We start from the raw sequence: 13137 nt of genomic DNA, 5'->3' as shown, positions 1-13137 counted from the left end.
CTGGGGTACATAATTTCTACCTCGGGCCTTTCTATGGACCCTGCCAAGGTCTCTGCTGTTCTGGAGTGGCCTCAGCCGGTGGGACTGAAGGCTCTCCAGAGATTCTTGGGGTTCGCTAACTACTATAGAAGGTTCATAAAGGGGTACTCCACAGTCATCGCACCCCTCACCAGCCTCACAAAGAAAGGGGCAGATACTAACCACTGGTCCTCCGAAGCTCTTGCAGCTTTCTCCACCCTGAAGGAATTGTTTTGTACTGCACCCATTTTAAGACACGTCGACATCTCCTATCCCTTTATTGTGGAGGTAGATGCCTCAGAGGTTGGGGTAGGGGCTGTGCTGTCTCAGCGTTCTGGGTTGCAGGGAAGGTTACACCCGCGTGCCTATTTCTCTCGTAGACTTTCACCCGCAGAGAAAAACTACGATATAGGCAACAGGGAGCTCCTAGCCATTAAATTGGCCTTTGAAGAATGGCGTCATTGGCTAGAGGGAGCAGAACATACGATTACAGTTTACACTGATCACAAAAATTTTGAATACATCGAGGGGGCTAAGAGATTGAGTCCCCGACAGGCTCGGTGGTCACTGTTTTTCTCGAAATTCAGATTTATAATTACGTATACCCCGGGTAGTAAAAACATTAAAGCAGACGCTTTATCCAGATGTTTTGAGCCAGAGACAGCACAGCCCTCAGACCCAGAGACTATTCTCCCACAGAAAGTGGTGTTGGCAGCCACAGAGACCTGGAGGAACTGGACTGAAACTTTAAGTCCCTTCCAGCAGGATGTCCCTGAAGGAAAGCCTGAAGGGATCATGTTTGTACCATTGCCATTCTGCCTCCAGATATTGCAGATGTTCCACTCCCACAAAAATGCTGGACATCCTGGTGCCACCAGAACACAGGACCTTGTTGCTAGGTGTGCATGGTGGCCTTCATTGGCAACTGACTGCAAGGAGTATGTGAGAGAATGTGCAGTGTGTGCAAGAAGTAAACCCTCCCATCAGGCACCTGTGGGAACATTGCAGCCTTTACCCACCCCGAGTGAACCATGGACCAATTTGTCCATGGGTTTTGTGGGCGAACTCCCGAAGTCTGAGGGCATGTCGGTCATTTGGGTGGTAGTCGACAGATTCAGTAAAATGGCCCATTTCGTGCCCCTGAAAGGACTCCCCTCGGCCCAGGAGTTGGCCGATCTCTTCATCCTGCATATCTTCCGGCTACATGGTATTCCGGAAAATATAGTGTCAGATCGGGGAGTCCAATTTGTTTCTAAATTTTGGACAGCATTCTGTCATCAGCTGGGCATGGAACTTTCGTTTTCGTCGGGCTACCACCCACAGACCAATGGTCAGACCGAGAGAATTAATCAATCTCTGGAACAGTTTCTAAGGTGTTATGTTGCGGATGCACAGACTGATTGGGTCAAGTTCTTGCCGTTTGCAGAATTTGCACACAATAATTTGAAAAGCTCTTCTTCTGGATTCTCTCTATTCCAGGTGGTAACAGGAAGGTTGCCTAGGTTCTCCCCATTGCCAGTAGCTTCTACTCCATTTCCAGCTCTGGAGGCTTGGCAAAAGTCATTTAAAAACATTTGGGGAATTGTGAAAAAGAATCTAGAGAAGGCTTTTCAGAGTCAGAAAGGACAAGCTGACAAGAAACGTTCCATAGAGTGGAAGTTCCGACCAGGAGACTTGGTCTGGGTGTCCACTCGTCATTTGGCTCTAAAACAGCCTTCACCCAAGCTAGGACCCAGATTCGTGGGTCCTTTCCCAGGAAAATCAACAATGTTACTTATGCCATTGATCTTCCTGCCAGTATGCAGGGTGTGAGATCATTCCGTGTATCCCTGCTTAAGCCAGCAGTGCATGTAGATTCCACTCCTCCTCCCCCTGTGATGGTGGATGACCAACCTGAGTATGAAGTGGAAAAGATTTTAGACTCGCGTATTGTACAGAACTCAGTACAGTATTTGGTTCACTGGAAGGGTTATGGCATTGAGGAAAGAACATGGGTACCTGATTGCCGCATGCATGCGGATGAATTAAAGAGGGAGTTCCACGCCCTACATCCTGAGAATCCGGGTAGGAGCTGTCCGGAGTCCACTCCTCAGGGGGGGTGTACTGTGAGAAAACGCGGAAAAGCCGCCGCGTGTGCTCAGAACAAGGCGGCTGATTCCGCATCCAACGCGGCGGTTTGCACGCGTAGGCCTACATCGGCCAGTATGGCTGAACGCGGAGAAACCGCCGCATGCCCTGATAGCGGTGCGGCTGGTTCCGCGTCCAGCACGGCGGGTGGTACGCAACACATGTCTGGTGTGGCTGGGACTGATAGTCCACACGGGTTCAGAAGGACACGCGTGCGTGCTGAGAGGCAGAACTTTTATGACAGCCAGAAGGGAGTCAGCTGACCAAGCCGGTCAGCTGACTATTCAACCAGTTCCCATTGGTCCAGCACTTAGGGGAGGCGCTGGAGAGCGCTGTGCTATATATACCGGGTGCTGGTCATTCGCTGGTTGTCTGCTGTTGCGATCACTACGTGGAAGCACTCAGACCTTATTGTCAGAATCTGTGTTATCATTCTGTTATACTTCAGACTAGTTCCAGGGTGTTGATGATCAAGGACCTCACACCCAAGATTAGGGACTTGTGTTATCATTCTGTTATACTTCAGACTAGTTCCAGGGTGTTGATGATCAAGGACCTCACACCCAAGATTAGGGACTTGTGTTACCATTCTGTTATACTTCAGACTAGTTCCAGGGTGTTGATGATCAAGGACCTCACACCCAAGATTAGGGACTTGTGTTACCATTCTGTTATACTTCAGACTAGTTCCAGGGTGTTGATGATCAAGGACCTCACACCCAAGATTAGGGACTTGTGTTACCATTCTGTTATACTTCAGACTAGTTCCAGGGTGTTGATGATCAAGGACCTCACACCCAAGATTAGGGACTTGTGTTACCATTCTGTTATACTTCAGACTAGTTCCAGGGTGTTGATGATCAAGGACCTCACACCCAAGATTAGGGACTTGTGTTACCATTCTGTTATATGTCAGACTAGTTCCAGGGTGTTGATGATCACGGAGCTCACACCCAAGACTAGGCATTGTTTATTATCTGGTATGACTAACTACTTTCCTGACCACTCTTCTGTTCACTGATTCAGTACTTCGCTATATCTGATACTCTGTTGCCAAACCCTGCGTGCCTTAGGATTACCGAATCAGCCTCCTGTCTTTGTACTTTGTATGTCCGTGTGTTGCTGACCTGGCTTGCCCGACCTTGAGAACTATCTCCTCAGTTTAGAGATAGTTCACAGATCAGTCAGTGACATCCTCCTATTGGTGTCACTCACGCTCTGGTCCTTTCTTCTCCCAATCTGACTTCTCCCTGCGGGAGATTCTCAGGCTGCTGAAAGGTACTCATTCTCTAGTGCAGTATTCCTTACTGCCTTTGTACCTGTCCTCCAGATATTGTTCTCAAAGTATTACTGTTGCACCAAACACTGATATTACTCAGGTGTTCAGAGGTTAGTAATATATCTGATTATCGGTGATACTGCAGATCATCAATAATCAGGTATATATCTGTATTTTTGGTGATACTGCAGATCACCAATAATCAGACCCTCTCTGTATTACACCGATCGTTACAAAAAAAGCTTTACATTTTTTGGGACAACTGATCATATTTATCGAATTGGTTAAAAATTGGATCTTTTAATTGTATGGTGTTTGGCAACCTTAAGTCAGATCACCGAATCTGTATTCTATATCAGTTGGTTAAAGAATTGGAGGCAGATGATCAGCAGGGCTACCAGATTATTGGCACTGACCGAGGCTTCTTTCCCACCAGGACGTTGCATTTTAGGGGACGTTATAGGTCGCATAACAAGCCCCTAACGCAACGCCTGGTGGTGTTGTAGGAGGATGCTACCAAGAGGCGCGTTATGCAGCTCTTGGTGCGCCTTTTTTGTGCCATGCGATGCGGAGCCCACGTGATGCGGATCACGCCACCAATCGCCGCACAGAGCGGCCGCTCCAGGAAGTAAACACTGCACGTCACTGAGTGCAGTGAATATTAATTAGCCATGTGGCTGGCCGCGGAGGAGGAGGGGAGACCTCCTCCTCCAACATTACTGAGCCTGTGCAAACAGTCTAACGTGGCTTAGCCTCGTATAACACACAGCATGCAGCACTTTGTTTAAACGTGCTGCGTTACAATGTAACGCAACGTGGGCACTGTGAACAGCCCATTGATTTTTCATTGATGTGCGGTGGGCTGCGTTCACTTACAGGCTACACTAACATGCGCCTGTAACGTCTAACTGTGAAAGCAGCCTGAAAGAAAATAATCACTGAAGCATCCATGTTCCTCTGACTATAGGGTCACTTTCAAGTTTGTCTCAGGCAGCAAAAAGTTTAGAAGCACCACTGTGTACTTGTGTAATGGAATCATATTACCCTTTGCTTGTTTTCTAAGCCACATACGGTTTTTCAACCTTATTCTACTTGGACGTGACTATATTTTAATTTATAAAGATCGTTTTTTAATAACAATAAGTTAAAAAAAATACCTGCATAGCACTAACCTGTGTTCATAGCATTTTTTATCAAAGCTCCAACACCTATCTAAAAGTAAACTATCAGTTTTTGTGTGGTGTAACCCACTTGCTGTGAACAATCATACAACGTCATGACATTCACCTGACATGTTACAGGTTAGGCAGTCAGCTGCTTTACAGTATGCTGCTAGGCACATTTCTGAGTTTTATCACACACAAATTTTGCAAAATGTAACAGATCATATAAGGCTGTATTAAGCTAGCGCTGAGCAGCAAGAGTGGTCCAGCAGCCTCGGTGATTCTGATATAAGATTGTTGACAAAGCCCTCATTTAAATTCCTTGTCGAGTATAAATAACCTACTCATTAGCCAGCAAGTTTGACAGCCCTGCTTAGGAAGAATTGCTCTGTGACAGGGTCCCCTTTGCTACTGTATATGGTCTGGAGGTGGTGATTGGAAAGTATATAAGAAGGTCTCCTTTCGAGCTGAGGCACAACTCATAGGTTTACTCCATTGGAAAGTGTGCTAAGGTGAGTGATGTGCGCTCCGCTCTCCTCTGTCTTTGGGATTGTAACTTGCTCCATCTTGGAAGATAGAAACAACTTAAAGCAACAGGACATTTTTCTTTGCTACTGACCAAAGGAAACACACCAGCCTGGATCCAGATCTACAGTTTTATCTGGACTACAGTCTTTGGAAAAGGAATTATTTTTTTCTGGACTGATGATTCAAAAGACTCCATTTTACTATTTCATTTTCATCCATCGACAGCAGCTGAACTTATCATCTTTTCCTCGTTTTTTTTTTTTACCATAACAAGGATCCAGGAATTTAATTTGACACATTTGATTGCAAACTAAACCAACTGAAATGTCAAAATGTTATGTTATGTTATCAGTAATTGTGGGTATTGCAGAGAACATAATTGTTCTTCAGAAAATGCTTTTTTTTTAAATTAAGATGCCATAAAATGATGCATGTAGCTGAGCATTCCATCCTAACCAATCACAAATTGTCTTGTATTCCACTGACTCCACTCAACTGGAAAATGAGGTCTGATTGGTTACCCTGGATGCTGATTGTTTAGATAAACCTGAATATGAACTAAAAACTGGCTACAGAACAATTGACTGCGTATTATATTACAATATGCAATTGTTTAGTTCTTTGTTTTATCATCTAGTAACTACTGTTAATCTTTTATTAACCTTGGCTACTAGAGTGTTCATTTTATTATTTAGATGTTGTATACACTATAACAACACTTAAACCCTGGCATCTGTTTGAGAAAGACTTAAGTCTTGCCTTTAAATGATGTTTGATATTTTAAAGTGGCTGCGGAAGTTGACAACATGTATTCTGCTACAACTTTACTGTTCTTTATTTACTCAGGCAAAAAGGTTAATCTATACATTTCTGTTTATGTCTTGCTAGAACTAACCCTAAAAATGGCCTTTTCTGGTATCCTGAGTGACGCTGACATCACTGCTGCCCTGAAGAGCACAGAAGGTACTGCACCATTCACAACTTTTCACTACATCACTATGTTAATTAATTAATTTATTTTTTTAAAGTCATGTGACTTTTAGGAGTGCATCATGTCAGGGGGTTATGGTCCAATAGTAATAACAGTGCCTCCTTGTGGAGAAAGCAGAAACTGCAAACCTGCAACACCAACAGTTCATTTTAAATGTTAGATATCTGCTTCTATTGCCAAAGCTGATACAGACATTAGATGGAAGGTGGACTTGCAAAGCATGATTCATCTTTAGTCTGTCAGTCTTTTCTGCAACTACTATGCAAAGTGACACTACGCATTTACTGAAAATTGCTACAAGCATATATTAGTGTCCCATAAGACTTTTTTTTCGCAGTTTTATGTTATTAAAAATAACGTGTTCTGTTCAATTTGCAGCCAGCTATAAATTCCCAAACTGACTATACATTTCTAAACTTTGGAGTACAGACTGCCTAGAATCATCGCACCTCCTACATGAGTAATGTACTGCAAAGATTAGGAGCTTCTTGCTCCTTTTCCACACTAACTCACTGACTAGTAGCAATCCTGTACCCAACAGATCACATTCTCTGTTATGAAACCTATCTAACATACATGTTTTTACCTTTTCACATACAAGCAGAGTGAAATGATGTTTGCTCTTGATCCCCAGTAATTTGTAGAGTTGAAGCGTTAGCCTTTTTCAGAACAGGAGCTATGCTACTGGTGCTGGCTGTCCAATGCTGCTAATAGCTCTCAGTACAAAGATTTTGGTGGAAGAAATAATACAGCGTTGGACTCTTATTACAAAAGACAGCCTCAACTAAAAAACGAACCCTCATGACAAGCTTAACCTCTACCTTTAGATTATTATTCCTTACACCTAATCTAGCAGTTATACTATGCCCACAATAATCCAAAATTACCATAACGTACCCCTGAAAACAACATTTGCTTTATTGTGTGCTGGAACTACTGGCAACCTCCTCTGTCATAAGGAACTGCCGCAAGCAATGGCCCATTTATGGCGCTACTTTATCTCAGAGGAAATTACTAGAGTTTGCCTAAAAAAAAAAATCCAGAGTCAGGACATCTCCGACAAACAAAAGATCATTACCAAGAGGTACATAAATGACCAGACTGGGCAATGACTATCTTATGTACCAAAGTGCTCTTTCTGTCATACTAAAAAAAGGTGGCATTTACATGACAGTCCTAGAAAGGAATGAAGCAAAGCTGAGAAGCTAGGATGAGACCCTGTGCAAGCGAAATCTTCTTTTCTGTCTGTAAATGTTACCACAACTAATGATCTGAATAGCAGCAGCACTAGCAATGCAATTCTTCAGAACAACCCTCCCCCCCAAACACCCTGATTGTTTTCTGCCTCATTTGTAGACATGGTTGCAATTAACTTGTGAGTTTGGAATTTAAATCACTTGCTTTAAGTAGTTGTGCTCTTATGTTTACATCTGATTTTCCCCCTTTTTTTTCTTTAGCCAATGACTCTTTCAACTACAAAGCTTTCTTTGCCAAGATTGGCCTGAGCAAAAAGTCTGCAGATGAGCTCAAGAAAGTCTTTGCTATCCTTGATCAGGACTGCAGTGGCTACATTGAGGAGGAAGAGCTCAGGTAAAGAGCAGCACAAAATGTGCAAAAATGTGATAATGGACACATGGGTAGGTGGGGGGAGGGTCTTTTTATAATAGTGGTCAACAGGTGATCAGGAGATATGTGCAAAGCTGCATTTCTGCAAGAAAATCAACAATTGTAGTTATAGTTACAACAGGCAATTTGCTTAAATAATTGACACATTGATAAATATATATATGGTTACCGGTTTCTCATGATTGCCCTTATAGCTGATAATTGTTGTCAAGAATTGCCAGTTGCCATATTTATAGGTAGCAATCAACACAATAGATACTTTATAGATTTCCAAATAGTGCTCCCCAGTTCCATTGTAGCAATGTAATTGGGTGAGTCCCTTTGCAATGCATATAAATGAGCCACATACCCCACTTCTTCTAGCGAGAGGTAAGTCCTTAATTCAAGTGAATGATTATTATTTAGTATTTATATAGTGTTGACATCTTCCGCTGTGCTTTACAGAGTATATAGTCTTGTCACTAACTGTCCCTCATAGTGGGTCACAATCTAATTCCTACCATAGTCACATGTCCATCATAGTCTAAGGCCAAATTAGGGGCAAGCCAGTTAACTTATCTGTATGTTTTTGGGATTTGGGAGGAAACAAGAGTGCCTGGAGAAAACCCACACAGACAGGCGGTGAACCTACAAACTGCTTGCAGATTGTGCCCTGCCCCTGGCTGGAATTTGAGTCAGGGACACAGCACTGCAAGGCTAAAGTACCAATGTAGGTGACTTACATGACTGGCAATCAAGTATCGATTCCCAGTGACCAAACTATGATTAGCCTTTTATAAAAGTGATAATCTTATTTTGAAAAAAAAATTGAAAAAGTAAGTCTTAATATACATGTAGATAAACACTCCTATTTGGGAAAGAAAGAGAAAAGCTAGTCAGCAAATTGTCTATTTGTCCATGTGTTTATTTTCCTGTTTGCTGAGTAGTACTCACCATCTTCAACCTAATATATCACGGTGTCTCTTATGTGTCAGCAAGGGCATCACAGGACATATGCTTGTAGCGCACAAGGCTATATGTAGTAATTACTAACACTCTTTTAATAGCCACAAAAGCCAGTTCTTGCTTACCTGTCATAAATATGAGATGCTGCACAGGCACACATAAGACATGACATAAATATATTGATGAAAGATCTTCAATGTTAGAACATGGATGCAGGTTTACCAAATTCATATAATGCCTACTGATCATTGGGGATTCACTTGCTAAAGTCACTTGAATCTGTGTTCTTGTTAAATATACAGTCACATGCATTTTTAAAAGACTGTAAAGTGTGCTGATTTCTCATTAGCAATACACCCTCTTGGAAGGCTGAAACATGTGGAAAACCAAGTGTATATTTATATGATTATTTCACAGAAGGTGTAATTGAAATTCATATTGGCTTCAAACAGTGGCAAAGTAGAAATTAATACCAAAGACACCATACTAGTTAGGGAGTATAGACCTTAAATTGTCTTAGAAAGAGGCAGTGCTACTATGATTTCTGAAGGTTAGAGCAATTATCTGAATTCTTAAAAGGTCTACTGTATCTATTATTATTATTATTATTATTATTATTAGGTGGCAATAGTTTGCTATCCTCACTTGTGTCATATTAGATCATAGTAAGAATTAACTGAAATGGAGCAATTTCAGTAAAAAGTATACACCCGCTCAGGAAACTTTTTGTAGTGGATGGATCATAAAAATTCTTGTAGCGCAGGTGCTGTATGTGGCTACAGTTGCATGACTACAATTTCACTTCTTTGCAATCATCTCTGTGATCTGATATTACCCAGCTGACAGTTTTTAAAAGAATTATGTTATGCAGCACTGCTTAGAGGACACAACACATAACCCCATATGCCCAAATGTATATACTGGATTTTATGATGACACAATCTTGATTGTACAATCTTACCAAATCGATGTAGTAGAAGAAGGGTAAACTAAGTGAGTATACTTTGAATTGATATTTTAGGCAGTCCTTCATATTACAAAGATTTAGTGTGATTGTACAATAAAGATTATATCATTAATGGGCAACTTTTGTTTTATAGTCAGTGTGATAACTTATGTGTGGGTTCCTTTCAATATTATCTAAAGCAGACTAGAACTCAGAACTTCCTCTCTGCTCTAAAAGCTAAGCAACAGCATAATCCCCTTTAAACTAAAACATTTCTTTGTTGCAGCTTATAGAAATCCTGAAAAAATCTGCAGTGTGTCTACTTTCTGCTTTTATGACATTTTTAACATCCTGTGTTTACAAATAAGCTGCTCTGCTGTGGCAGTGGATTTTCCTGAGCTGATCCACCTGAGAGATCAAATCACAGTGGTGATTAGTCACAGATGAGGGGGAATGAAACAGGCTAAACTCTCTAAATACATACAGGGCGCATTTATCTCTGTTTTCCTTCTGTCCTGTGCAAAAGTTCAGGTCCAATTTAAAATCTTGACTATATATGGGACATTTTTCAGAGGTTGTGAAGCCTGCCATGAAAAACTGATACATGACAGTAATCCTCTATAGCTCCCTCCATAGCAATGTTAACCATGTATATTTCCTTTCATTTTCAGAAAGTTTCTGAAGAACTTCAGACCTGATGCCAGGGACCTGACTGATGGTGAAACCAAGGCATTTCTGTCAGCTGGTGACTCTGATGGTGACGGCAAAATTGGAGTTGAAGGTAAGAATGAGAAAAATTCTTTCATCTTCTTCAAGAGAAAACACTAGCACAGATTACAGCATATGGAAACCAAAGACTTTCCCTGCTGGGTCTGACGAAGATCTATGAGCTAGCACCCAAAAGATCCTGCACTCCCACTTGCAATGTTGAAATAGATGTGTACGTCTGGCTGAGCATACAGATTTTTGAAACCTGGTGCAGAATATTTAGCCTGCGAGTGGTCAGATCATGTCTGCATATCCAGCTGCCTTCTCAAATCTAGGAGTGACCTCAGGTCAAGAGCGTACAGATTAACACATTAGCCTCTCAAATGACTCTCTCTCAGCCTGATTTACTAAGTCCCTCCAGTGCGGAGGATGGCAGGGTGACATAAGTAATCCTGCAGACCTAGACTGGATTTATTTTTATTGCTAATTATCTACTGGTAGGTGGTAAAGGGTTTATAGTACTTGCCTGGATCATGTTGGAGCGTATCAAGGATTGCAGAAAATGCTGTTCCACCCCCACCAAGTTTTTTCATACGTGCAGGCCAGGTTTGCAGGATCATTTATGTTTTCCCTCAATCTACAGCCCAGGAGGACCTTAGGAAACCAGGTCTTTGGGTCTCTCCATTTATATCTCTATATCTTCTGCAAGGGGAGGTGATGGAGGAGCACATGATCAGTTTAACAGGTGATTCATTTGGGCTTGTGCGATTGACTGGTCACAATCAGGTGATCATGTCTCACGTTTGTTTACTGCTAGTTGTAAACAGCCAATCAGTAAAGTACAAACTGATCTCCTGATTCAGTGATCATGTTCTACCAATCTAACTATACAGGTGAAACTTGAAAAATTTGAATATCATGCAAAAATCCATTTATTTCAGTAATCCAACTTAAAAGGTGAAACTGATATATGAAATAAACTCATTACATACAAAGTGAGATATTTCAAGCCGTCATTTGTTATAATTTTAATGATTATGGTTTATAGCTTCTGAGACCCCGAAAATCAAAACCTCAGATCATTAGAATATTGTGAAAAGGTTCAATATTCTAGACTAAAAATGCCAGACTCTAATCAGCTAATTCATCCAAAACACCCGCAAAGGGTTCCTATTTCATATATTAGTTTCACCTTTTAAGTTGATTTACTTAAATAAATTGATTTTTTTGCACAATATTCACGTTTTTCGAGTTTTACCGGTATATGTAAGTCTGTCTATGGTTGTTCTCATCTATTTAGTTCTGTCTTTATAGTGTATTTTTAATTTATATGTTTATATAATATTTGATGTAATTGTATGCAATATAATCTTTATACTAATAAGAGGTATATTATGTGTTTTTTTTTCTATTCTTTCAGAATTTCAAGCCTTGGTGAAAGCTTAAACAAGTTTTGCTGGATTGTCAGAAGAAGTTACATCCCCTTTTTTGTTAAATGGATACGTATGAGGAACCTGGTTAACAGAGATAAAAATTAGCCCCGTTGAAGGGGATCAGATTCTGCGCCATCACCTTCGTTCAAAATTCTTGATCATCTCCTCTCGTTGGACAGATGTGATACGATCTGTTCAACCATCACCAACTGGATACTGAGCTCCTACAACCAGCTGTTAACTCAGAGTTACAATGTTGCCTCAGTCTATTTATTTATATGTTTTTTACATAGATATAGCATTGCCGGCTGTTTAAATGATCGCACCTTTTGTAAAGCGACATTCATGATGTTTACTCTTGATGTCTTCAAGAAATTCTATAAAGCAGCAAAGATGGTGTAAACACAGTGCTATCTATTAAAACAATGTTTTGGAACCAGTCTGTGTCATGTTTCACTTCGTGGCGTTAACAATTACATGACCTACAAGGTGCATTCTAATTGACATGGTTGCCCCACATATGGTGTACAGGTTCCTTTTAGTGTAACTCTCTGACACTTTTCCAAATACGTAATTAATGTTTACTGAAAAATGTGTTGATGGTATTCACTGTTGTCTAGTAGCCATTCATTTTTTTTTAGTTTTCATTCTATGGCCTTCAACTGTGACTTGAGCAATGGTACACAGGAACACTGGTACAGTTCCTAATTTTTCTTAATCAGTCTATCTGTATAATAGAATATTTAATTTTTATCTATGATAGACTGTTGTCCTTTAGCAACTAACAATTGTATTATTTAAAGGGGCACTACAGCGAAAAACTGTAAAATTCAAAATATGTGCAAACATATACAAATAAGATTCAAATTTTTTCCACAGTAAAATGGGCCATAAATTAATTTTCTCCTATGTCACTGTCACTTACAGTATGTAGTAGAAATCTGACAGAAGCGACAGGTTTTGGAATAGTCCATCTCTTTATAGGGAATTCTCAGAGATATATTTATTTTCAAAAGCACTTAGTGAATGGCAGTTGCTCTGTCCAACTGCCAAAAAACTGTGGGATCAGGGAAGCTGGCCAGCCTCATTGTTTAAATCCTTTTTCGGGAATATCTTTATAAAGAATAAAAGCCTTGCTGAGAATCCCCTATGAAGAGATGGACTAGTCCAAAGCCTGTCACTTCTGTCCGATTTCTACTGCCTACTGTAAGTGACAGCATTATAGGAGAAAAGTAATTTTTTGGCTCACTTTACTCTGGAAAAAAATGTACTACTTATTTGTATATGTTTACACATATTTTACATTTTACAGTTTTTTGCTGTAGTGCCCCTTTAATAGCCTGCTATTATCATTCCCATCCCATTTTTGTAAA

General features: G+C 40.7%; 1 protein-coding gene across 3 annotated transcripts in view; it reads left to right on the top strand.

Annotated features, from left to right (window-relative positions):
• Nucleotides 1-12203, top strand: part of LOC137525643 (parvalbumin beta-like) — a 99239-nt gene extending 87036 nt beyond the window's left edge. For 2 of the 3 annotated variants that reach the window (XM_068246797.1, XM_068246796.1), the window contains exons 3-6: nt 6004-6078; nt 7564-7696; nt 10295-10404; nt 11752-12203. In XM_068246797.1, coding sequence (XP_068102898.1) covers nt 6018-6078; nt 7564-7696; nt 10295-10404; nt 11752-11777 — 330 coding nt within the window. In that variant the 5' untranslated portion in view covers nt 6004-6017 and the 3' untranslated portion in view covers nt 11778-12203. Of the gene's footprint in view, nt 1-5019; nt 5100-6003; nt 6079-7563; nt 7697-10294; nt 10405-11751 lie in introns of those variants that run through there. The other variant, XM_068246795.1, reaches the window with a different exon arrangement.
• Nucleotides 12204-13137: the final 934 nt, after the last annotated feature.

Source organism: Hyperolius riggenbachi, chromosome 7, assembly GCF_040937935.1.
Source record: "Hyperolius riggenbachi isolate aHypRig1 chromosome 7, aHypRig1.pri, whole genome shotgun sequence".
Classification (NCBI taxonomy): Eukaryota; Metazoa; Chordata; class Amphibia; order Anura; family Hyperoliidae; genus Hyperolius; species Hyperolius riggenbachi.
This window is presented reverse-complemented; position numbering and strand designations above follow the sequence as displayed.